We start from the raw sequence: 27,321 nt of genomic DNA, 5'->3' as shown, positions 1-27,321 counted from the left end.
CCTCTATACCAGAAATCCTTGACGAGACATCTTTGAAAGCGGAAAAATTTTTCAAACACGCAGATGAACAAACATTTTCTTTGCACAAATTTGAAAAATTTATCGGTGAGTAAAGGAATATCTCTTAACACTTAAGTAAGATAAACCTATATCACTACCTCTAGGGCTTAAGCGGTCTCAATACCATGTTTATAAAATATTTTTAACATTTTATTTAATTACGATTTTCGACGACTTTATTTTGATTTTCATGGATTGATAATTTCAGATCCACTCAGATTCTCACATCCTAAATCTAGCCTGAACGATGATAATACATTAAAAATTTCTCTTGTTATACCTAAGTTTTATCGAATCAAACCGGATTCTATTTGCTAAGTCTCACCTAAATTACTTTGGTTTTCCATGAGACGCCTTGGAAAGCGACAAATTTTTCAGAAATGCAAAATGAAAGTTTTGCAAGACTTTGAAAAATTTCTCGGTAAGTAAAGGTGTATCTCTCTTATTAAGATATTTACAAAATTGTTTACTAAGATATTCCATCGAGACTTAATATTAAATTTTTCTTATTTTTTAGTTCTTGTTCTAATATTATAATAGAAAAAGTGTACCTAATCTATCTTCGATAGAAGGAAAACTTTTATAAATAGTGCATTATCGAAACATTATCAAAATATATCTCAAATAATAATAATAATAATGATATATTTCTGGCATTTCCAAAATTTACATTTGGCTCTTCACCTGAAAATATTATATAACATATGTGTGCAAAGTCTAGAAAAAAAATTTAAAAATAACCTGGTAGTATACTGAAGAAAAATTGGGGCCGTATGTGGACAAGCAGATAGGGACGAAGCGGTGGGCTAGTATGACGAATAAAATGATTAGGATTAAGAAGTATATGGGGTAAAATGTGAATAGTGATAGAGCTAGACTAAAGCCTAAACAAATCCGAGTATCTGAGTATGCTAGCTGAGGCCATCGCAATGTGTGCTATTATAAAAAATTAACGAATATATTAAAAAAAAATACTAACATAATGTTATAAGCTAGACTAGACTAAGGTTCAAGTACTATTGGTGGCTAGAGGTAAAGTAAGCGACAAAATAGATCTAAGAACTCAGAAGATAGAATCACGACAGAGCGTAAGATAGAATGAGTAAGACTTGCATAGATTGCAACACCGAAGGCTGTGAAAAGTGTACTGGACCTTGCAAAACACGACTAGTATTTGACATAAATAAGTGAGCTATCAACTATCTAAATTAAATTAATCGAAAATAATTAAACATCAAATGGAAAGAAAAAAAAAAAAACTTCATAGAACTAGAATATAATAAAGTCATATATATGCACTGAAGAAAATACAGACTAAGTAAACCTAAAAACAGATGGGCTGAATCTAAAAATCAGAATGGATACTAGGGAACCAAGGCTACGAGTAGGAATAGATTATACAATGGCGGACTAGTCAGTCCCTAAACTGGACACGCTTCTATATGAGAAACCTGATCTAGACAAGTATTTAGAGAACAGTGGTATCGTTATGGGCGGGCCGCTACGGCCCAATAAATAACTCCCGACAATAGTCCTCAACAGCAATATTTATATTTGTCCCCGGATTAGTTCAGGATCCCAAGTTATTTAGAGATCAGTGGTATGGTTCTTACCTTTTACCTTTACTACTTATGTACCACTGTTTAGGTTTTTCACTTTTTTTTTCATTCGAACTTTTTTATGTTGACACTTTATAAGAACCAGTAATTAGTTAGACTATTCTCATTTCGTTAAATTTTCAGGTTCTTTAAGGTACGCTTATTTTCTTTACCTAAAGGTTTAAAATGGCTTAAATAAATAATAAGATTATGATAATTCGATTTATCAAAGTATAAAAACTATACACATTTTACGCCATAGACTAATATGTTCTCGTCTGGAAGCTAACGTGCTACGAGTCATCAACCCACACTTAACGTCTGCTAAAGATTCCAGCGTAAAACAGAACCTTATTCGTTCCGTGGAGTTGATCGGGAAGGCTGTTCAACCGAAACACGTGCAAAGGGAAGATTTCGTTTTTACTAGGAGAGGTGAATTACTGAAACACATGAAGGTATGATATCTCAATGATTGCTTGATTACTCTTTATTTATCATATTGTGTCAGGAAGTTTTCAAGCCCCCCCTGTAGAGTTCGGTTAAGGTATGACAGCTCGATGATTTCTCTTTATTTATCATATTATGTCAGGAAGTTCTAAGTTTTCAAAGTTCCACCTGGTTTTTCGGCCCAAAAATTGAATCCCCCTATAGAACCGGCTTTTCTGAGGGTGAATTACTGAAACAAATGAAGGTATGTCAGCTTCATGGTTTCTTCCAATTTATCACATATTGTACCGGGAGCGCCACAAAAAAGTTTCTCTCTTTAAAGTTAATTTCCTTGAGGTCTAAAAATCCTAAAAAAGCATTCCTTTTTCATTTGAAAGAAGAAAGATAAACTTAAATTTTAATGGGACATTTATTAAATTTGGTTCATTAGATCAAAAGTTATGCTCAATTGAATAAAAAAGTTACTTTCATAAAGTGCTCGAAAACGTAGGAAATCGATCTATCAAATTCTTATTTCAAAATTGACAATCGTAATAAATTGAATCCCCCTGTCGAGTCGGCTTTTTAGAGGGTGAGTTACGTCTCATTCGTCTCAAGACTCAAATATTCAAATTCAAGTCATTCAGACTCGACTTACGGTTACAGCCCAATTGTCTTTTTCATTTTATCACATTGAGGTCAGGAGGGATTCCTCCAGCCTGATTCAATTTTCAAGGTCCCACCTGGTTTTTCAGCTAAAAATTCAACTTAACTGTTATTGACAATAGGCTGTTAAATAATACTCATAATGTTATTTTTTTTCAGAATTACCTGAGTTCAGAACCGAAAACCGCTTTCACGGAGACGCGGTCGCTGTCAATAGACGCTTGCACCAACCTTGTGTATCCTTTTCTCACAAAATTCTGTTGTAGTGTTTACCAGGTTAAGAATCACCTGGCAAGGAGGACGGAAAGTCGGGTGCCATACAACCTTTTGTGAGGGATATTTTTTTATTTTGATTAATGAAAAAGTGTAAAGTCAACGAAATCAACCAAATAAAAAAAACCGGAGCCTATTGAAAATCATTTTGAACGCTTATACTAAAGGGAGTTTTTTCTCGCTACTACTTGAATATGTCTGTTATTCCTTAACAAGGCCCTGTCCACACTACAGTAAACTAGAACCACGTCTGGCTACAGATGAGATTCACGAGATCCTGACCATTTCAATGAACGCTGTATATTCTGTCACCAATACTGTTCCCGTCACCGTTGGTAAACCCAAGACTGAGGTAAGTGTGACCAAGGCCTTATTTCTTTACTGATGGACGCCTATAAGTAGACATTTGAAAACTTGGAACGAGGCTGATGTAAAAGTACAATAAAAATTATACCAATACTGTTCCTGTCATCGTTGGTAAACCCCTTATGTTGTTTGCCCCTGATATTCAAGAAAGATGTTGTCCTCCTCAATAGGCTTTGTGTTAGATTGAGTCATCTCAATGAACACAAGTTTAGTCATTGTTTTCACGATACTTGAGACCCTTGCTGTCGGCAATGGTAAATGTAAAAAGCAACCCCTTTCTCGTGTATCACTATCAAATTCGACGTTCTACTATTCGGTACGGTCCGTTATTTGAAAGTCACCGTCAACGAGCAACTCTAAAAAACGACGCTCTATTATTCGATACGGCCCTTATTCTTTGAAGATTCGATTCCCTTTGAATATCGAATTAGAGAGCGTATATGAAATGTTATTTTTTTCTTCATTTCTTTGATTTATGCTGCGCGAGCGCTCATCTTAATATACTCAACTGCCAGCATAATCTAATGAAAAAATGGTTCGAAAGAAACTCGCCTTAACAGTTTTACATTGTACATTATTTTCTCCATTTCTTTGATTCAGGAAGAGATTGATAAGATGGGCGAGACAGCGTTGGAGAGTTTGAACACATTGCTGAAAGAAGTTTGCACTCGTGAACTCACTCCTAAATATTTGCAGATGATGATCAAGGTACCTTATCGGGGAAAATTTCGTCGGGGAAAATTTTCGTCGGGGAAGATTTTCGTCGGGGAAAAATATTCGTCACTTGCTGGTAGTTGGTAAACGCATTATGGCCGGGGAAAATTTTCGTCACTTGGCCAAAATTTCGTCACTTTTCCCCGACGAAGTTTTCCCCGATAAGGTATTCGCACGTTTTTTTATAAGAACAACTATCTATATAAGAACATAAAGCCTCGATGGCCAAAATATTAAGTACGAGTTAAGAACAATTTAAGGCTTTGTGATGTTTTTATAAGCATTGTACTCATAACCATTTCTAGGCTTAGATACTACAAAAATTTTTAGCATATGCTATAAACATTACCCTTGAGCCTACAAAAAATGTATTTTCTTCATTTTGGCTGTTTTTGGCTGTATTTTACGGATTTCGGAATTTCCCTAAAATTTCGCTTTTGATATAAGCATCATAAGTTGACGCATATCTGTCCTTTTTAAGCATTTTTCAACCTTGTCAAGCCTTTGACCTAAGCATCTCCGAGCCTGTTTTCGATTTTTTTATGCTTACAAAAACATGTACTGAAAATATATGTTCATACATCTTTTTAGCTAGTGGAACCTTTCAGTAGACATAGGGTCTGTTTACAGGCAATGTTCCATATGAGGCCTGAACATAATTATTTTTTTGCCGTAACAAACAAACTTTTCTAAAGTAAAGAGTACGTTGTACGTTACTGATATTTGTATCCTTGTCACGCTGAAGTTATGCCTATTTATCTTTTTTTAGCTAGTGGAACCTTTCATGTCATCAACAGCCAATCACGAGCGAGAACGATCCGTCCTGTCAATCAAAGATTTATTGGAGCATTATTTAAAAATGGCTAACTTCAACGTAAGCATTTGTTTTGATCCAAAGTTTTTCCGTCACAGACAGATTTCCGTCTTAACGAGGTGCAAAACGAGGCTTTTCCGTCTTCAAATTCAACAAAATTCTGTTAAAACATGAAGAATCTGTTTTGATTTGTTGTTTAAAGTCCATTTCCGTCTGTGATGAAAACTTTCCTGTGGCCACTGGTTTTGATTCTAATGTTATTTCTTACACAAGAAGCAGCTGGAGATGTTTCATGAAGGAAAGTGAATTATATCTCAACAACATTCACCGTATTCTAGATAGGAAACAAATATTAACTTTGACTCTCTTTTGCTCGTATTTCTAAAATTTCACGATAAAAAGAAATATTTACAAATAATTTTCTTTAAAGGGCGTTAAATCTATATTGACATATTCAATGATGTCATAATCAATGCCGTGCATATTTTGTAAATACCACTAAAATATACAAGGAAATATGCATAGATTGGTCGTCTGGCCTCGCCTAGGGTCGAGGTTCAACTAAAAAATAATTTGAGGTCCTACCGCAAGTTATCATATCTAAAAACTCATCCCAGCTGGCACACAACGTTGTTTTAACGTTCAAATAACGTTATTTGGATGTTATGAATGTCACATGGACGTTGTTTTGACGTTGTGTGTCGGCTGGGATATCCGAATTATAAGTTTTCCACTCACCTTTCTAAGGGTGTATATTAGGCCGTGGCCATTGGATTGATTAAGCTTCAAAAATAAAAGAAAAACTTTTTAATGTGAGGTCTCCTAGTCAATTTGAGGGTGCTGATGTAGAATTTGAACATTATCAAACTTGAAAACCGGCCTTAGAAATTTGCCCGAAAAAAAACGCGTAAAAGATTACGTAAAAATGTCGGGTTTCTCAAACATCTTCTCAAACAGTTGAAAAGATAACAGGAGCTGAGCCACTCCCCAAAATCTGCTTACCAAAAAATAATGATTTATTTATGATATTTTATTTATAAGAACCCTTTTATAAGAACATCAGCCTCAGATTAACGCGCTCAGAACAATAGCTGTATTGATTGAAACAGTTAAGAACAATTTAAGAGCAATCTCAGGCTCAGCTAAAATTTACTGCTTTTTATAAACAAACAAGCGTGTACTTCATTCATTTGAGGTATCAAGAAATTTTTTTTACTCACCGAATGTTTCAAGGAATTAATTTACCCTGTCATTCGCCACAATCAGTTCTCGAAAAATTTAAAGAATTGTCTTACTTGCTGAAATTAAAAGATTATCTGCCAAAATAAGTTCTTGTCAAATTTAACTTTTTTTAACGATTTTTGCTCTTCGTCAAAATTAGTTTTCGTCGAAATTTGTTCCCTCGAGGTTTTTTATTTACTGAAATTGTCATTTTATATTCGCTCTTCCTTTCTCTTTAGAATGAGATGCATTTCAGCACGCTAGGTTATATCTTGGGTCGTTTGTTACCACGGTGCACCGACCCTATGACCGACGTTCGACAGACTACCATGGAATGTGTTCAACTCTTATTGACCATCAACGATCGTTATGAAGGTTTGTTAGCATTCTTCACTTGCGCGCGCTGCGATTGCATCTCTTAGCTTCAATCCTTTTTGCCTGGAAAAAAGATTACGTCATAAAAATGTAGCGCGCGCTCGAAAAAAAATTTGAACACATTTCAACTTTTTTTAACCGTTATGTCAGATCACGCCAATGGAGTTGCTTTTTCTTTTGACCAATAGCATGGAAGCTTTCCTCAAAAAAGTGCGAGTCTCTATAATTTGAACGTCTCGAACAAGTTGTCTAGTCCTTTCAGATAACAATGCCTCATAAACCTTACTCCATAACTCGAAATTTACTTGACTCGAACAAATTTGTGCTCCCCTTGCGTGTTCGCGTTGCGGAGACTCCACTGTAGAAAGGACGATTGTTATGAAGGTTTGGCAGAACTGCTAAGCAGAAACAAAAGAATTTCTCTAAATTTTGCTCGCACGGCGCTGCAAGGGGAGAAAATTAGAAGGAGATACGCTAAATGGCATTGTGGATGTCCTTTGAGCTGGTATTTGAGAATCACCTAGAGGCCTCTAGTTTCTGATGTATTCTGTTTGGCTATTTGAAGCTTAGAGACTCCGTTTTATGAAGGTCTCGGTGTAAATTGTAGGGTGGTATGGTGGATGAAAAGACCTTATCGGAATTTTTTATTTCTAAAACAGCGATGCATTGTGGGACCGTTTTTGAGGTATTACAATAGAATTCCCTCGAGGAATTCTATTGGAAACCGTTGGATTAAATTATTTTTCATTTCAGGAGTTCCATCCAACGTGAGTGATGAAAGGATACAAGGGTTGACGCAACTTCGAGACGCCTTGAGTAAAAGTGATCCTGCTGCTCTCTTCAACGTTGTCAATGAACTCTCTTTGGTATGTCACTTTCGTTTTCTTTTGTTAATAATACAGTGGTGTCTCTTTAACTCGAGTCTCTACAAATCGAATGTCTCCTTAACTCGAACAGGTTTTATGGTCCCTTCAGTTACTCCATTACTCGAAATTTCCTTAACTCAAACAAATTTGCGTTCCCCGTCCATGTTTGAGTTATGAAGACTCCATTGTAATACAGTCTCTATAACTCGAATTTATGTCTCCTTTTACTCGAACATTTTAGCACTGTCTTTTATAACCTTACTCCGAAACTCGAAATTTCCTTCATCCGAACAAATTTGTGTTCCCCGTGCGGGTTCGAGCTCATTATTCTCATTGAGACAAAAATTGGAGTATACATTTCCACTGGGGACGATATTTTGGCCAATTTTTCCAGTAGGAAGGGGTCCCAGGGGGTCTGTGAGAAGGGGGTGTTAGTCAACTTTTTCAATATTTTGTTTTCACTTTTCCTTGTAGGTTGTGAGTAAGAAGACACCAGACGAACAATTGAAGACATTGGTTTTCTCACTCACTGACGGTCTCAATGACGCGCATGCGCAAAGCTCCAGTGGTGCATGCGCCATCTTGAATTGTCTGATGAAGTTCAGAGGTGGTGAGCTCAGTAAAGAGGTGGGTTATAATCGTTGATTTGAAACTCTAGGATGAAAAATGAAAGCCACTTATTTCCCATCACACATGACCCGCGGGGTTTTCACACAAACGCCAGATTGAAAGTAAATTCTGTCGCCAGATTTTGTAAAATTTGTCCCGTGAAAACAAGGAAAGGGCTAGATTCAATCTGCCATCCTAAGCACGGTGCAAATCTTAAGGCTTCACTTTTTCTTACTTAAGTAAACTTAATGGTTGTAATATTATTTATTGGCTTTGACTTAACTCAGTAATGAGGTGAACAGCAAAGAACGCCACTAAGTTATTCTGAAAAACTATGAAGACAGTTAGTATAATGAATGTCTGATTTTGTCCTTTTCTCAAAAATTGTAGTGCACCAAATTATCTTTACAACGTATAAGTTTTGTTATATTATTTGAACCATTGTATCATTTTTAGGGTCTGCATATTGTAAATTTCACGCGCATGCGTTGCCGAAAGAGTCGCACACTTTAGTGCACACTTGAAAGCGAATGGATTTTAAGATATTATGTATTAAAGTTTTCTGACCTTATCAAAATACTTGGTTACGTATAATTATCTTTTCATTTTCCCTTTAGGTAACCTCTATCGTCAAAGAAATCGTCAATAATTTGAACACAGTCTCTTTTCCCGCCACAATCACTGGCTCACTGGTTGCCATGCGTACCCTAGCAACGCATCACTTGATACCAGTCCTCAGGGCGTTTCTCGATTACCCTGTCCCTTTCTCATAGTAAGTTACCTTATTATTTTTTGAATGATCGAGTTTGTCTTTGTAACAGTAGCGTGGTGGCAGGGGTGGGCCCAGTGGCCGATTTTTTTGAGGGGCGCCGAAATACATACAAAGGGCGCTAAAAGACGCCTTTGATTACTAATTTCGGCGCCTCTTTGCTTTTTTACACCTTAGCATTGGCGGTTTTCAGCCAAAAAGAGAGAAAATACCCTAATTTTTTCGTGCTCGCTTCGCTTGCGTAATTTTACAAAGATACTTTCTTTTCATAGGGGGCGCCAAAATTTTCTAAAATTGCCTCCCCAGTTTGCCGGAATTTTAGTCGACCCACCACACTACTGCTTTGTAAGCTTGATTTTTATCTTATCGAACCAGAATTTGCTGACTATAGAAAATCCTGATGAAAAATGATACAGTGGAGTCTCTTTAACTCGACAAAACGAATTCGTTCGAGTTATGGAGTAAGGTTTTTAAGGGATCGTTAAATAAAGGAACAAACAAACTTGTTCGAATTAAAGAGACATTCGAGTTATAGAGGTTTGAGTTATGGAAAATCCACTGTACGCTCAAAACATAACTTTCACATTGTAAAGCACTATTGTTGTACTGTTGCGCTGCTGCTTACATTTCCTTGTTTATAATTATAGATTTTTCTTAATCTTCAAGTAAATATCGCTAATCAAAATTATAATTGTGTTCAGCCGATATTCGTGGATCCAACAATATAAAACCAACTAATTTAACTTCCATTTTTCTCTTCGCCAGTACTGTATGCGAGTTCTGGAAAACACTTGCAAAAGATAAAGACCTAACGCCCGACACATTTGATCATCTGTTGGAACTCTTCTCCCGCTCGCCGCCCTATACTGAAGTTCAACAAGATGGCGGAAGGGAGCCGCTCAAGATTGCAGCGCCCTTGTCCATGGCGGTATGATGTTTAGAGTTTTTAAAAACTGTTAAACTTGTTGTCGGCGTAAATTTGAAATGGCCGTTCTGTTGAAATTTTGCCATTCCAAAAGTTAAATTTAAAGAAAAACAACAAAGTTTTATTTTTTTTAAATCATCTTCAGTGCTACTAGCAATGTTAAAATGGCCGTTTTTATCTTCTGCATGTTTTTTACAACCCTTGTCGTGGATCCCCACACCACTCCAATTCAATGTTTTGCTAGACGTTCTATTCCATTGCTATCAGTCTTCAAGCTTCAATATGCAATCAACTAGAACTCTTTTTCATACAGGTTTGTGCAGCCATGACGGAAATGTTCAAAGTACCGGAACTCGAGAAACTAGTGACGGCGATTTTCCCGAAGTTGTTATCGGCTACAATGTTACGGATGGGATCTTGTATTGGGATTAGTTTGAAGAAGGAAGCAAAGAAAGACGGAAAACCTCCTTCTGTTCCCACTCTATCGCCTCTTGTGTATGTAACACTTGTTCATTGTACAGTTGATTCTCTCTAATCTTCAAGGAACCAAATATTTTGTTCAAATTAGAAAAATATTCGAATAACAGGGATATATACTACTTTGCAGCTGAGGGGACCAATATTTTAGTTCGAATTACAGAAAAAATCGAATAATAGAGATTCGAGTTAGAGAGAGTTGATTGTATCTTACATCGCTAAAGTGAGAAAAATTTCTCTTCACTTTTAAGGAGAGATTGCTTAGTTGTCTAAGGCTTCAGTGTAACAAACTGAAACGTTCCCTACTTGAATTCCCGCTCCTTCCAATACTTATTTTCATCATTTTATGAGTGTTTTTTTTGCATTTCCCTAAGAAATCAGGTGATTTAGAGTCTGCAAAGCAACAATATTCTTAACTTGTTCTTAAAAATATTTTTAGTCATTCAAGTTTTGAATTTTGTTATTTGAACCTTTCAATTCACCTTTATCAACGTTTTCAGCGTTAAAACTCTTTACATTTGGCCATCCAAACCTTATGTTTTTATATAATTTGTCCTGTCTTTTGTTAACTAAACCTTTCAATTCGTCTTTCTCTCTTTAGAGCGTCCATCATTTGTTTCAAGGAGCTGATCGCACGTTGCGATTGCGAAACATTACGTAATAAACTAGAGGAAGAGGATGTATGGGCGAAATTCGAAGATGAAGAAACTTTCCCTGAAGGTCTACAACAAACTATCGTGTAAGTGCCGCGAAAGAAACTTTCTCTGAAGGTCTGCAACAGACTATCGTGTAAGTGCCGCGAAAGAAACTTTCCCTGAAGGTCTGCAACAGACTATCGTGTAAGTGCCGCGAAAGAAACTTTCTCTGAAGGTCTGCAACAAACTATCGTGTAAGTGCCGCGAAAGAAACTTTCCCTGAAGGACTGCAACAAACTATCGTGTAAGTGCCGCGAAAGAAACTTTCTCTGAAGGTCTGCAACAGACTATCGTGTAAGTGCCGCGAAAGAAACTTTCCCTGAAGGTCTGCAACAAACTATCGTGTAAGTGCCGCGAAAGAAACTTTCCCTGAAGGACTTCAACAAACTATCGTGTAAGTGCCGCGAAAGAAACTTTCCCTGAAGGTCTGCAACAGACTATCGTGTAAGTGCCGCGAAAGAAACTTTCCCTGAAGGACTGCAACAGACTATCGTGTAAGTGCCGCGAAAGAAACTTTCTCTGAAGGTCTGCAACAGACTATCGTGTAAGTGCCGCGAAAGAAACTTTCCCTGAAGGTCTGCAACAAACTATCGTGTAAGTCCCGCGAAAGAAACTTTCCCTGAAGGTCTGCAACAAACTATCGTGTAAGTGCCGCGAAAGAAACTTTCCCTGAAGGTCTGCAACAAACTATCGTGTAAGTGCCGCGAAAGAAACTTTCCCTGAAGGTCTGCAACAAACTATCGTGTAAGTGCCGCGAAAGAAACTTTCCCTGAAGGACTTCAACAAACTATCGTGTAAGTGCCGCGAAAGAAACTTTCCCTGAAGGTCTGCAACAAACTATCGTGTAAGTGCCGCGAAAGAAACTTTCCCTGAAGGTCTGCAACAAACTATCGTGTAAGTGCCGCGAAAGAAACTTTCCCTGAAGGTCTGCAACAAACTATCGTGTAAGTGCCGCGAAAGAAACTTTCCCTGAAGGTCTGCAACAAACTATCGTGTAAGTGCCGCGAAAGAAACTTTCCCTGAAGGTCTGCAACAGACTATCGTGTAAGTGCCGCGAAAGAAACTTTCCCTGAAGGACTGCAACAAACTATCGTGTAAGTGCCGCGAAAGAAACTTTCCCTGAAGGTCTGCAACAGACTATCGTGTAAGTGCCGCGAAAGAAACTTTCCCTGAAGGTCTGCAACAGACTATCGTGTAAGTGCCGCGAAAGAAACTTTCCCTGAAGGACTTCAACAAACTATCGTGTAAGTGCCGCGAAAGAAACTTTCCCTGAAGGTCTGCAACAGACTATCGTGTAAGTGCCGCGAAAGAAACTTTCCCTGAAGGTCTGCAACAGACTATCGTGTAAGTGCCGCGAAAGAAACTTTCCCTGAAGGTCTGCAACAAACTATCGTGTAAGTGCCGCGAAAGAAACTTTCCCTGAAGGTCTGCAACAAACTATCGTGTAAGTGCCGCGAAAGAAACTTTCCCTGAAGGTCTGCAACAAACTATCGTGTAAGTGCCGCGAAAGAAACTTTCTCTGAAGGTCTGCAACAAACTATCGTGTAAGTGCCGCGAAAGAAACTTTCCCTGAAGGTCTGCAACAGACTATCGTGTAAGTGCCGCGAAAGAAACTTTCCCTGAAGGTCTGCAACAAACTATCGTGTAAGTGCCGCGAAAGAAACTTTCCCTGAAGGACTGCAACAGACTATCGTGTAAGTGCCGCGAAAGAAACTTTCCCTGAAGGTCTGCAACAGACTATCGTGTAAGTGCCGCGAAAGAAACTTTCCCTGAAGGACTTCTTTATTTATTTTATTTATTTATTTGTTCTTTATTTAACGTTGGTAATAAAAAATAGTTACAAGTACTAATTAAATCCAACATGACATTCGAATATTTACTATATAGTAAATAATATTTTAAAATTTAAAAATACTAGAATATAGAACAGAGTTTGCATGAACAATAGATTTTGGCCTTGATAATTTTTCTTTTAAATTCAGCCAAAGATTCAATAGTTTTGAATTCTAACGGTAGTCTATTCCAAGCTTGACCAGCTCGGAAATTAAATGAATTCAAGCAAACTGTGTTCCTGGGAAGTGGAAGTCTAATTTGAGCGCCTCTTCGAAGACGAGGACGTTCGTTGGAATTGTCGTCCCCGTTTTCATTTACATCTTCATCCGTATCTAAATGATTTTGGATGAATTCAAATTGGTCCCAGCCTAATTTATTGCCGATTTTATTGACGCTTTTATAAACTTCCACAAGCATAAACTGGAGATTTTTAGTATGGATTGACTCACATTTAGCTTTCTTCAAAAGTTCATCATAGTTAAGATTGATAGAATTTTGCTTAGCCTTGAGGGCCCTACAATGAGTTTCGTTAAGAAGGTTGTGAGCCAATTTACTACAAAACATCCAGATGAGAGGACAATATCTAAAAGCAGATAAAATAAAACTATTAAATAATAAATCTGCTTGCTCTTGGTTTAAATATGCTCTAATTCTAAAAATAGTTTTGGTCTTCTGTGCAGCTTTTTTGCAGATGTCCTGTACGTGATTATAAAAAGTGAGGCCACTGTCGATAGTTACTCCAAGCAGTTTCACGCTCTCGGAAGACTCTAATGTAATATAATATAATATAATATAATTCAACAAACTATCGTGTAAGTGCCGCGAAAGAAACTTTCCCTGAAGGTCTGCAACAGACTATCGTGTAAGTGCCGCGAAAGAAACTTTCCCTGAAGGTCTGCAACAGACTATCGTGTAAGTGCCGCGAAAGAAACTTTCCCTGAAGGTCTGCAACAAACTATCGTGTAAGTGCCGCGAAAGAAACTTTCCCTGAAGGTCTGCAACAAACTATCGTGTAAGTGCCGCGAAAGAAACTTTCCCTGAAGGTCTGCAACAAACTATCGTGTAAGTGCCGCGAAAGAAACTTTCTCTGGAGGTCTGCAACAAACTATCGTGTAAGTGCCGCGAAAGAAACTTTCCCTGAAGGTCTGCAACAGACTATCGTGTAAGTGCTGCGAAAGAAACTTTCCCTGAAGGTCTGCAACAGACTATCGTGTAAGTGCCGCGAAAGAAACTTTCCCTGAAGGTCTTCAACAGACTATCGTGTAAGTGCCGCGAAAGAAACTTTCCCTGAAGGTCTGCAACAGACTATCGTGTAAGTGCCGCGAAAGAAACTTTCCCTGAAGGTCTGCAACAAACTATCGTGTAAGTGCCGCGAAAGAAACTTTCCCTGAAGGTCTTCAACAGACTATCGTGTAAGTGCCGCGAAAGAAACTTTCCCTGAAGGTCTGCAACAAACTATCGTGTAAGTGCCGCGAAAGAAACTTTCCCTGAAGGTCTGCAACAAACTATCGTGTAAGTGCCGCGAAAGAAACTTTCCCTGAAGGTCTGCAACAAACTATCGTGTAAGTGCCGCGAAAGAAACTTTCTCTGAAGGTCTGCAACAAACTATCGCGTAAGTGCCGCGAAAGAAACTTTCCCTGAAGGTCTGCAACAGACTATCGTGTAAGTGCCGCGAAAGAAACTTTCCCTGAAGGTCTGCAACAGACTATCGTGTAAGTGCCGCGAAAGAAACTTTCCCTGAAGGTCTTCAACAGACTATCGTGTAAGTGCCGCGAAAGAAACTTTCCCTGAAGGTCTGCAACAGACTATCGTGTAAGTGCCGCGAAAGAAACTTTCCCTGAAGGTCTGCAACAAACTATCGTGTAAGTGCCGCGAAAGAAACTTTCCCTGAAGGTCTTCAACAGACTATCGTGTAAGTGCCGCGAAAGAAACTTTCCCTGAAGGTCTGCAACAAACTATCGTGTAAGTGCCGCGAAAGATTGTAGTTTATGTTTTATCTCGTGATGACTTCGTGGAACTTCATTCCTTTGTTTCAGTGTTGCTCATATTTATCCTTATATATTAACTCTATGATTGATAGCACGATAAAGAAATTCGCAGTTTTATTAATCAAATTTCTCAAAAAGGGGTGTCCCTGTTGAAATGCAATCTTTTCAGTTATGCTCATATTTATCCTTATATCTTAACTCTATGATTCTAGCACGATAAAGAAATTCGCAGTTTTATTAATCGATTTTCTCGGAAAAGGGTCCCTGAAAACGGCCCCTGAAAACGGCTAATGACTTTCTTGAAAATACCTTCCGTGGAAATACAATCTTTTCAGTTTTGGTCATATTTATCCTTATATATTAACTCTATGATTCTAGCACGATAAAGAAATTCGCAGTTTTATTAATAAATTTTCTCGGAAAAGGGTCCCTGAAAACGGCCCCTGAAAACGGCTAATGACTTTCTTGAAAACACCTTCCGTGGAAATACAACCTTTTCAGTTTTGCTCATATTTATCCTTATTTATTAACTCTATGATTTTAGCACGATATGTGAATGCCAGCCATTGGTCATCAATGATTTAGTGACGTCATTATTACCCTCCCTATCAAGCATGTACAGCACGCAGAGGGTGGTCCCCGCTGTTACATTCTCAGAGGTAGGTTGTCTTTCTTGCTACACGTTTTTTTTTAAGAAATTAGTTTTACCAAGCAGCCTCAATGAAATCGGCCTTTTGAGCCTTAAATGTTTCTTACATGTTTCTAAAGACATAATCAGCCTCATGGAAGGCTGGATTGGAAGGTTCTTAAAAAAACGAATTAAAAAATGTTATTTTCTCATTCTCAGCCTCAGCATGTTTCTTAGACGTTTCTTAGTTTTTGGGTATTCTGAGCCTCATGTTTCTTAAAAGTGTGTTTCTTAAAAAAAAAAACGTGTATTCTTTGAAAACGTGTCTAGAAACTTTGTGTTAAAATTTATCTGAATTTAAAAAAGCAAACCTATTCATGATATGCACCACTGGAGAATCTTCCGATAACTAATAATTTTCCACCCAATACGTCACTTAAACAATAGAAAAAGTGACGTAGATATTGGGTGGAAATTTTTGAAAATTCTTTGAAGACTCTCCAGGGGTGCATATCATAAATATACCTGGAAAACACCCCTGCTGTGAGAACCTTTTAGGCAGTGGTCGATAGAGATGAAGAATGTGTCTAGCTCTATGTTGGATGAAAGAAGTGTTTTTTAACCTGTGTTTGTTCGTCCGTCCGTTCGTTCGTTCGTCTGTTACCAACTTTTCTCAGGATTGAATCATAGGAATCTTTTGATTTTTGGTACAAAGGTGCAAAATGGTGGTGCCCAAAATGTGACGGAGCCCGACTTTCGAACAAAAAAAATTTTTGGGCAAATTTGGGCCAAAAAACGGCTAAAAAACGGGTTTTTTAGACTTTGTGAAAAATTGGATCATTAATTTTTTCTGATTTTTTGTATGAAAGTAAGGAACCATCATAGGTAAAAGATGGCTCAAGCAGATTTTTGCAAAAAAAATTTGTTGGCTCAAAAATCGCATGTTTATCTATAAGAATCACTATTAATAAGCATACATCAATGTTCTTAGTCAAATTACTGAATTTTTTTATGAGATAGATGTTTTTTTGCTCATGAGGGCTTACTTTTAGAGAGTATATGTGTTTAGACATGAAATTTTGGTTGCTTAGCGTGTTTTTATAGAAAAACTGGCCAAATTCGATATTTTTTTATAAGCACATTATCAATTACTTAGGTATTAGCTTTTCTCGAGATTGGCTCTTTCATTCTTAATGATTTTTGCACAATAGTAGGGGGAAATTTGTAAAATCGCTCGAATTTTTTAGTCAAAGCACTTGTTATACATTTTTGGAAAGCTAAGGGGTAGGGGAATCAAAATAACTTGGGTGCCAATTTTTTTTCGGACACTTTGGTGTTATTTTCGGACAAATACGACGGTCTCAGGCAAAAATCATAGGGTGAAAAATTAATGAAAAATTTAGCTTGAGAAAACGGAGACCTGTTGTATATTTTTGGAAAGCTCTCAAAAAATTAAGATTAATGATATATTGCGAGTATAGGTGATTTCAGTACCTAACTCGAGATATTGAGCTTCCGAAAGCGCAAAAACTGGACAAAACAGCTGTTTCTGGCTGAAAAACACTGAAAAACACTGTTTTTAAGGATTAATATCTCGAGTTAGGTACTGAAATCACCTATATTCGCAATATATCACTAATCTTAATTTTTTGAGAGCTTTCCAAAAATATACAACAGGTCTCCGTTTTCTCAAGCTAAAATTTTCATTAATTTTTCACCCTATGATTTTTGCCTGAGACCGTCGTATTTGTCCGAAAATAACACCAAAGTGTCCGAAAAAAAATTGGCACCCAAGTTATTTTGATTCCCCTACCCCTTAGCTTTCCAAAAATGTATAACAAGTGCTTTGACTAAAAAAATCAAGCGACCTCAAAAAAACGAACAAATTTCCCCCTACTACAAAGATGCATAGCTTTAAACCCTCAAATGTGACGGAGCCCGATTTTCGAAAAAAATGTTTTTGGGCAAATATGGGCCAAAAAACGGCTAAAAAAAGGGTTTTTTGGACTTTGTGAAACATTGAATCATTGTTTTTTTTCTGATTTTTTACATGAAAGTAGGTAAAAGATGGCTCAAGCAGATTTTTGTAAAAAAAGAATTTTTCAGCTCAAAAAACGCATCATTATTTATAAGAATCACTATTAATAAGCATATATCAATGTTCTTAGCCAAATTACTCAATTTTTTAATGAGACAGATGTTTTTTTTGCTCACGAAGTCTTAAATATGAAAGAATATTTCAAGAGCATGAAATTTTGGTTTCTAAACGTTTTTTTTATAAGAAACAAACGACTAATTTTAATAGATCGTCACTATTTGTGTTCTGAATGATTGTTTAACGGTCATGCTCACGGTAGATATCAATTATATTTGTTAAATGCATAACCAGGTAGGTCCATAAAAGTATCACTTGTTTTCATAAGAACATCCAACATTTTTGAAACCTAAAAATGTTCTTAACTTGTTCTTAAAATTTTTGCCATCGAAGTCTTATGTTCTTATATAGTTTGTCCTTATAAAAAAACGTGTATTTAATTGCTCCTCTAGCTGATAAACCAACGATGTTGCGGCGACCTACAATTAGTGGAACTCCTTATCAACAGCTTGCTATCAAAACTCGTTGATCCTTCCCATCTTGTACGACAATTTTGTATCCGTGGGCTCGGCAACGTCGCTAGCGTCGGGGGCCAGAAACTACAGACGTACTCGACGACCATCTTGTCAGCTATGATGGCAGGTTAGTTGTGTTGTTGTGTTTTTTTGTTGCACACGTTAGAAAAGTATTGTATGTTTTCATTTGGTCGTTACATGCTGAAATTCTGGCAAAAACCTATTAATTCAATAATCCTGACCATTCTATATTAACATTGACCCTAGTGGAACCGATGAACTGTTATTATAAGAGGTCCCTCTAAAGGAAATATAGTTTTTGACAGGGTGCGCTTTTTCCAACGAAATGTTACTGTTTCTTATAGAGTCGATGTTTTAAGTAGGTAGCCCTGTAATCTAGGACTTTTAGACAGTCTTTCGATTGTTTTCACGAGGTCCACGACCAGTTGGATCGACTATCTATGAACTGAACAAAACATTGGAAGGAGCGGATATTCGAATTGTGACCCCCTGAAGGGCTGATGCCATAAACATTCGGTCATCGCTCCATAGATATGTCTAACTGTATTGGCTCCATTGAAATCAACTTAAGATTGTTTTCACAATATATTGATCGCGTGAATTTGTTTTAGTTTATGAAGGGTTTTTAATTTCTTTCTCCGTTATTATAATTCAAGAGGTTCTTACTTGGGAAAGGGGAGAACGCACTAGAAAATATGACTTATTGTTTCATTTCATCTTTTAACAGGTATGGATGACAAGGAGGACCCAGGGATGACCATCACGTTAGAAGCCATGTCTGGGTTGAGTAAAATACTGGCGTTGCTTGAAGAAAGTGCCGTACGACAGATACTGATCAATATTTGTCTAAGGATCAGACCCTGTTTTGAAAAGGTATATTATGTTTGCTAAATCATAACTCGAACTTCCATAAAGGCCGGTCTTCATTTGCGCGCGCTGTGATCGCACTTTTTCGAACAAAGCTTCCACGCTATTGGTCAAAAGAAAAATGAAGCAAATCCATTGGCGCGATCTGACGTAACGGTTGAAAAAAGTTGAAATGTGTTCAACTTTTTTTTCGAGCGCGCGCTACATTTTTATGACGTGATCTTTTTTTTTTCAAGCAAAATAGATTGAAGCCAAAAAGTGCGATCGCAGCGCGCGCAAGTGGAGACAGGCCTTAACTCGAACCTCAATAATTCTAGAAAAAAAGTGTCCTTTTGAATAGTTTTATGGTTTTTACACCGGCTCTAAATCAGCACCGCCTCCTGTTACGCCAAAGCTCAAAATTTTCCATTTTTAGCTCGGCCCTAATGTAATACCGATCCCTTAAAGGGACATAAAAGTAGTAAAATGTAAACAATGCGCGAACCACGTGTCATTAAAGAGAACAATTCAAATCACGTGTCCAAAACAAAATTGTAAAACAATTGAAACAATCAAAATCAGCCATATCTTTTATTTTGACATGTGACATTTGTTTTGATTTTGGATTCCGCTGCATACGGTTTGTTTACAAATTTCGTGAGTACTTTAATGTCCCTTTAAGCCGGCCGTTATTACAGAAATAACGCTAGCAAGGGCCGGAGCAAAAAGGCCGATAAGGTAGTTCAACATGCTAGGAAACCAAATGTAAGTATACGAAGGACATGGAAAGACAATTTTGTAAAATGGCTATATAAAACGTTTTATATACAACTCTTGAAATGATTGTACCTTGGATTTAATGCGAAATCATTCGAGTCAAGGAGTTATTGATGTTCAATTATGGAAGTTCGAGTTGTCGGTATCGATTTATGGAGGTTCGAGTTAAGGAAGTTCGAGTTATGGAGGTTCGAGTTAAGGAAATTTGAATTATGGAAGTTCGAGTTATGGAGGTTCGAGTTATGGAAGTTCGAGTTATGGAGGTTCGATTTATGGAGGTTCGAGTTAAGGAAGTTCGAGTTATGGAGGTTTGAGTTAAGGAAATTTGAATTATGGAAGTTCGAGTTATGGAGGTTCGAGTTATGGAAGTTCGAGTTATGGAGGTTCGAGTTATGGAGGCTCGAGTTATGGAGGTTCGATTTATAACTGGTGGTATAGTTAAAGTAGTAGACTGTAAACTCTGTAAAATGTGTTTCGTGTTGGCTCATAAACAGCAATTAGTGCGAAATAGTGGTGTTTTCGATCAAATTGTTTGATAACTGAATTTGTCATACAGACGAACATTGAACCTATCTATTCTACAATGAATTATTGTTATATTTTTTTTTCCGAAGGAAACGGCGGCAGTGCGAGCGGCAGCCATTGAATTGTTCGGTAATTTATCACGTTTTGGACACGGAGCTTCAGAATCTTCCTTCCTGGAACAGATTCACACCAACTTTGTCAGCATTTTGTTGCATTTAAACGAAGACAATGAAGTGTCGAAGGTGAGTGTCCACGTTTAAACAACACTCCTAGACGTCCCTATAAGTTTCATAAACGTCTCTGTAACGTTCATATAACCATGGTGGTCAGCGACCCTTGAATTCCTTGAAACCCTTGAAACACCCTTGATTTTTTTCCTGCCCTTGGAAATTTCCTTGAAACCCTTGAAAAATCAATATTATTTTGGGGACCCTTGAAATGCAAGATCTTTATCCTTGAAACCCTTGAAATTTCAAATTTTAAGGCCATTTTCAGCCATTTTAACTTTCAGAAATACAAAATTTTTCCCAGTGCGTGGGATACAAACATCAGCGAATTAGATGAGAAAACATACTTTTGGAACCCCTGTGATTCAAGGAATTATTCCACGTTCATTCTTAACGGGTTTATCCTTTAACCTGTTAAGTGCCACTGGAATCGTATGAGATCGGCAAGTCTGGATGATAGAATGGGTGGTTGTAAAATTGATACTATCTTCTGATTTGTGTTCATTTTCAGCCAATCTAAAGCTTTGGAAATCAAAAATTTTCTCGGTCGGGTCCAACTATAGTGGGCCCTCCTTTATCACAACTATAAAGAAAATGTCTGCTGATGAATGTCTTTAAAGTTCTGTTCAAAATCAAGGGGATTGAAAAGATTGATTTGTTAGAAAGATGTCAAGGTTTTTATAATTTTGTTAAAGAAAACGTTTTAGAGGTATTTTATGCATTTTCAGGAGGTTGGGGATTCAACAACTAGGGAGTCCAAAATTCAACCTTTTTCCTATATTGTCGACAGATTTCCTTGAAATCCTTGAAATCTAGCAAAGATCGACTTCAAAACCCTAAAAACCCTTGAAAATCTTGGGTGGAAATCACTTGAAACCCTTGAAAATTAGTAAAAAATGACCCTTGAAACCCTTGAATTTGTTAAAAAAGAAGTGCTGGCCACCATGATAACGTTCAGGTAACACCCCTTTAACGTTCATATAACGTTCCTACGACGTCTCTATAACGTTCCTGTAACGTCTCTATAACGTTCATATAACGTTATTTGAACGTTGTGCTCTCGGCCGAATTGGTAAAGAATATCCCTTGAACATATAACCTTATTTTCAAATCGGCTCTCAAAAACTTGTCAGCCCCTCCGTATCATCTAATGGATTCATGGAATACTGAAATCCTTTTTAAGTTTGACAGAGAACAAATGAAGTACTGCTATCTAAAGAAATTTCAAGCCAGAAACTTTTACCATAACAGTCTGTAATTCGAAACCAGATGTACACCATGAAACCCATAACAAAAACAGAACTTGCAATAACTTTTTTTCGAGGAGTGATGGCCACAGTAGTCTAGGAGCCAACGCTTGAAACCAGGAGTTCCCATTTTGAATCCCTACTCATGCCAATGTTCCTTTCCGCTGAAGATATCGAATGTCGACTCTATCTATATCTAACTCTATTAGAGAGAAATGGCAAAAAGAAAGTAAAAGGTGCGAAGTGGAGCGATAAGCTGAAGACTGAAGCCTAAGATTAGGAGTTGAACCTTGGGTAACCGAGAATAACGAAATATCTCGTCCTTTATTGCACCAACTGCCATTCCCTCAATTAAGTCCTTTATTATTTTATTTTCAATTTTAGTCTTGTAAGACCGCCTTGCGGCTGTTGGGTCCACGCATTGGGTCCACATCAATTAACGACATGTTTCAAAAACATCTACTTGATGGAGGTCATTTGCATTATGGCGAATTCATGAATGATTTGTCCAGGCTCATTGTAAGTCAAATGCAATCTAAATATTACTAATTCTGAATGATTTGTCCAGGCTGATTGTAAGTCAAAGTCAATTTAAATATTACTAATTCTGAATGATTTGTCCAGGCTTATTGTAAGTCAAAGTCAATCTAAATATTACTAAGTCTGAATGATTTGTCCAGGCTGATTGTAAGTCAAAGTCAATCTAAATATTACTAATTCTGAATGATTTGTCCAGGCTGATTGTAAGTCAAATGCAATCTAAATATTACTAATTCTGAATGATTTGTCCAGGCTGATTGTAAGTCAAATGCAATCTAAATATTACTAAGTCTGAATGATTTGTCCAGGCTGATTGTAAGTCAAAGTCAATCTAAATATTACTAAGTCTGAATGATTTGTCCAGGCTGATTGTAAGTCAAAGTCAATCTAAATATTACTAATTCTGAATGATTTGTCCAGGCTGATTGTAAGTCAAATGCAATCTAAATATTACTAATTCTGAATGATTTGTCCAGGCTGATTGTAAGTCAAATGCAATCTAAATATTACTAAGTCTGAATGATTTGTCCAGGCTGATTGTAAGTCAAAGTCAATTTAAATATTACTAAGTCATGAATGATTTGTCCAGGCTGATTGTAAGTCAAAGTCAATCTAAATATTACTAATTCATGAATGATTTGTCCAGGCTCATTGTAAGTCAGAGTCAATCTAAATATTACTAATTCTGAATGATTTGTCCAGGCTGATTGTAAGTCAAAGTCAATCTAAATATTACTAATTCTGAATGATTTGTCCAGGCTTATTGTAAGTCAAAGTCAATCTAAATATTACTAAGTCATGAATGATTTGTCCAGGCTGATTGTAAGTCAAAGTCAATCTAAATATTACTAATTATGAATGATTTGTCCAGGCTTATTGTAAGTCAAAGTCAATTTAAATATTACTAATTCTGAATGATTTGTCCAGGCTTATTGTAAGTCAAAGTTGATCTAAATATTACTAATTCTGAATGATTTATCCAGGCTGATTGTAAGTCAAATGCAATCTAAATATTACTAATTCTGAATGATTTATCCAGGCTTATTGTAAGTCAAATGCAATCTAAATATTACTAAGTCTGAATGATTTATCCAGGCTGATTGTAAGTCAAATGCAATCTAAATATTACTAAGTCTGAATGATTTATCCAGGCTTATTGTAAGTCAAATGCAATCTAAATATTACTAAGTCATGAATGATTTATCCAGGCTGATTGTAAGTCAAATGCAATCTAAATATTACTAAGTCTGAATGATTTGTCCAGGCTGATTGTAAGTCAAAGTCAATATAAATATTACTAATTCTGAATGATTTATCCAGGCTGATTGTAAGTCAAAGTCAATCTGAATATTACTAAGTCTGAATGATTTGTTCAGGCTGATTGTAAGTCAAAGTCAATCTAAATATTACTAATTCTGAATGATTTATCCAGGCTGATTGTAAGTCAAAGTCAATATAAATATTACTAATTCTGAATGATTTATCCAGGCTGATTGTAAGTCAAAGTCAATCTGAATATTACTAAGTCTGAATGATTTGTCCAGGCTTATTGTAAGTCAAAGTTGATCTAAATATTACTAATTCTGAATGATTTATCCAGGCTGATTGTAAGTCAAATGCAATCTAAATATTACTAATTCTGAATGATTTGTCCAGGCTCATTGTAAGTCAAAGTCAATCTAAATATTACTAAGTCTGAATGATTTGTCCAGGCTCATTGTAAGTCAAAGTCAATCTAAATATTACTAATTCTGAATGATTTGTCCAGGCTCATTGTAAGTCAAATGCAATCTAAATATTACTAAGTCTGAATGATTTGTCCAGGCTGATTGTAAGTCAAAGTCAATCTAAATATTACTAAGTCATGAATGATTTGTCCAGGCTGATTGTAAGTCAAAGTCAATCTAAATATTACTAATTCTGAATGATTTGTCCAGGCTCATTGTAAGTCAAAGTCAATCTAAATATTACTAATTCTGAATGATTTGTCCAGGCTCATTGTAAGTCAAAGTCAATCTAAATATTACGAGTCTGCTAAATGACGTGCCCTACGTGCCCACGTGCCCTCATTTTTTTGATGTGCCTTCGTGCCCTACGTGCCTTACGTGCCTTCGTGCTCGCGTGCCTTACGTGCCCAACGTAACTACGTGCTCGCGTGCCCTCCGAAATTTTACGTGCCCGATGTGCCTACGTGCTTACGTGCCCAAAGTTTTGACGTGCCCTCAAGTTTTAACGTGCCCTCAAATTTTGACGTGCCCTCAAGTTTTGACGTGCCCTCGAATTTCGACGTGCTCTCAAATTTTGGCGTGCCCTCAAATTTTGACGTGTCCTCGAATTTTGACGTGCCCTCCAATTTCGACGTGCCCTAAAATTTCGGCGTGCCCTCAAATTTCGACGTGCCCTCAAATTTTAACGTATTGTCAAAATTAACAACAGTATTTTCACTATGATAAATTATACACTACACTAGGTTGGGGTTTTAAAGTTGGAAGAAAAAAATACGAAGAAGATGTTTTGATGTCTGCTTATAAAAGAATTAGCAAGAAACACTGAAGGAGATGGTTAAGCATTACTTCGAATCAACCAAAACTAAATAAAGAACTTTTCTGATTGGTTGAAAAAAAGAGAAAATATGTGAGACACATGCTATTTACTTTTTATCAGCTGGCTCTCGTTTTATTTCAAGTTAGGGGATATAGTGTTAATAAACCAGCTGCGCTGGAAGCTCCGGCTTAAAAGATTAAAAGATGTGAAAGATGATTTTGTTGAGTTAGTTGTGTTAGAACGTTGCCCACAAACTGCTAATCAAATAAGATCAGAAAGCCCAGTAATAATTCTATTGCAGAGCGAGTATGAGAAATAATCTTAACGAATAAAAAAAACAGGTGGAAGTTTAGCTCTTCTAAGTGATTACACATGCACTTTCTTGCCTAAAGAACCAACCCCACCCCCGCCCACTCATCCTCGACTAAAAAGTTCAAAATTGGAGCTAAAGGAGATAAACATTTAGAAGTCAATATCTCCAAGTTCTTGATTTGATTGTCCAGATAAAATTTCGGGAGAAAAAAAGCCTAAATAAGAGGTCACGGGCTTTTAGCTTAAGCATATTTTTTCTGTGGGATAATACTTGAGGGAGTAGGATAAACCAAATAAAATGGTACAATAGTGTGTATGTAATAAATAGTGGTATATTTGGAAAAAAACCTGTTTCGGGTTTGAAAAATCTTCAAAAAGGAACGGTCGCCCCAGCCAATGAAATTACGACGAAGTCCAAAAAATATCATTTTCAGTTATAACACTGTGAAAATCTCTCCGATCTTGTTCAAATTTACACAGGAATTGTGTTTTAGTATCCTTTACTGAATTCTCATAGTGATATGTTTGTAAAAAATCTGTGTCGGGTTTGAAAAATCAAAGGAACGGTCTCCAGCCGCGATGAAATTACGACGAAGTCCAAAAACGATCATTTTCAGCCATAACACTGTGAAAATTCCTCCAATCTTGTTCAAATTTACACAGGAATTGCTTTTGTGCATCCTTTACTGAATTCTCATAGTGATATGTTTGTAAAAAATCTGTGTCGGGTTTGAAAAATCAAAAGGAACGGTCACCAGCCATGACGAAATTACGACAAATTCCAAAAACGATCATTTTAAGCCATAATACTGTGAAAATTTCTCCAATCTTGTTCAAATTTACACAGGAATTGTGTTTTAGTATCCTTTACTGAATTCTCATAGTGATATGTTTGTAAAAAATCTGTGTCGGGTTTGAAAAATAAAAAGGAACGGTCGCCCAGTCAGGATCATTTTCAGCCAGCCATACACATACAACATAACACCACAAAAACTGCACAGATCGTTTTCAAATTTGACTGTAATGTTGTAATTTTAGTATTCTCTTTCGAATTCCAATGGATGTGTGTTTAAAAGTTTCATTCCATTGTTAAGTTACAGAGTTTTATGGTTTTTTTTGTGCGTCCATAAAACTAGCTAGAGAAGTTAGCCATATGCAAGATTTAAGCACTCGAGCAGCTGACGATTCATTGCCAAAATTTCTCCAAAGTCTTTCCACATTGTTAGACCAGTATGCATCAAACTTCTCATAAATCATGTCCAAAACATCATGAATAATGATGAAAATGATCACTATCTTTCACTGAGATTTGCAGCTAAGCCCACTTTCGGCAGCCATCTTTTTCCCTTTTTCTAAATACTTTCGCAATATTATCGAAATCCAGATAATCCGTTTTTATTAAATCGGAATAGATCATCGGATTAGATAAACAAAAAAAATGTCTTGACCGTCGTTGTCGTCGTCGTCGGACGAGAGAGAATTTAAGGCTCCTAGGCCGGAGCAATTATAAGAACTTTCTGAAATAGGAAGGAATTTTTTAAAATTTTAATAGAGGTGTGGCATTAGAAATCCCTTCAAATCTTAAGCATCACATTGAAATACAACTTGAAATTTTGCACAAAGACAGTCTCATAGTTTTTTGTTTCCCTATATAAAAACTTTTTTAATTCGATGCCAAATTTTTTGGAAATTTGTATTAAAAAATGGTGTATGTTGTCTCCACTTTAAGGAGAACATTTTAAGTAAAACATCATAAAGTCAGTGACGCTGAAAATCTTAAATCCGCTGACCAAAAAGAAAAGTTTGTGTTTCTTTAAACACCACATTTTCTTATACAAATTGTCTGTGTCTGCACTTTTAATTAAAAAGAAAATAGTAAATCAACGATATTCTTATGTGTAAATAAGCGACATTCGAAAACGATGGCTTTCGCGAATATATTCAAGGACAATCTTATTAAAAGCTGTGAAGCGTGTGGTGTACTCAATATGATGATAAGTAAATACGGTGATTTTTGATTTTTACTCTTTTGTGTCGACTTTTTGCGATTTTTGTGTGCAAAACGAGGAACAGTTTAACTTCACAGAAGACTTCATAGGAGAGGGACGAAATGTCTTCTGATAATGAATCATCAAGGTAGGGCACGTCAAAATTCGAGGGCACGTCGAAATTCGAGGGCACGTCAAAACTTGAGGGCACGTCAAAATTCGAGGGCACGTCAAAATTTGAGGGCACGTCAAAATTTGAGGGCACGTCAAAACTTGAGTGCACGTCAAAATTCGAGGGCACGTCAAAACTTGAGGGCACGTCAAAATTCGAGGGCACGTCAAAATTTTGGGCACGCAAGCACGTAAGCACGTAGGCACGTC

The 27,321-nt window shown here is 36.8% G+C and overlaps 1 protein-coding gene across 1 annotated transcript in view; it reads left to right on the top strand.

Annotated features, from left to right (window-relative positions):
• LOC136821680 (maestro heat-like repeat-containing protein family member 1) overlaps window positions 1–27,321 on the top strand; it is a 67,958-nt gene that overhangs the window by 37,196 nt on the left and 3,441 nt on the right. The window contains exons 22-38 of the mRNA XM_067077892.1: window positions 1,921–2,113; window positions 2,910–2,986; window positions 3,258–3,375; window positions 3,990–4,097; window positions 4,873–4,977; window positions 6,378–6,513; window positions 7,267–7,379; window positions 7,854–8,006; window positions 8,606–8,760; window positions 9,523–9,685; window positions 9,996–10,177; window positions 10,761–10,898; window positions 15,220–15,334; window positions 17,851–18,040; window positions 18,662–18,807; window positions 20,172–20,324; window positions 21,941–22,075. Coding sequence (XP_066933993.1) covers window positions 1,921–2,113; window positions 2,910–2,986; window positions 3,258–3,375; window positions 3,990–4,097; window positions 4,873–4,977; window positions 6,378–6,513; window positions 7,267–7,379; window positions 7,854–8,006; window positions 8,606–8,760; window positions 9,523–9,685; window positions 9,996–10,177; window positions 10,761–10,898; window positions 15,220–15,334; window positions 17,851–18,040; window positions 18,662–18,807; window positions 20,172–20,324; window positions 21,941–22,075 — 2,380 coding nt within the window. The remainder of the gene's footprint in view (window positions 1–1,920; window positions 2,114–2,909; window positions 2,987–3,257; window positions 3,376–3,989; window positions 4,098–4,872; window positions 4,978–6,377; window positions 6,514–7,266; window positions 7,380–7,853; window positions 8,007–8,605; window positions 8,761–9,522; window positions 9,686–9,995; window positions 10,178–10,760; window positions 10,899–15,219; window positions 15,335–17,850; window positions 18,041–18,661; window positions 18,808–20,171; window positions 20,325–21,940; window positions 22,076–27,321) is intronic.

Source organism: Clytia hemisphaerica, unplaced genomic scaffold (assembly GCF_902728285.1).
Source record: "Clytia hemisphaerica strain Z4C2 unplaced genomic scaffold, Clytia hemisphaerica genome assembly, whole genome shotgun sequence".
NCBI lineage: Eukaryota > Metazoa > Cnidaria > Hydrozoa > Leptothecata > Clytiidae > Clytia > Clytia hemisphaerica.
Note: the sequence above shows the minus strand (reverse complement) of the source record. Positions and strands in the feature narration are given on the sequence as shown.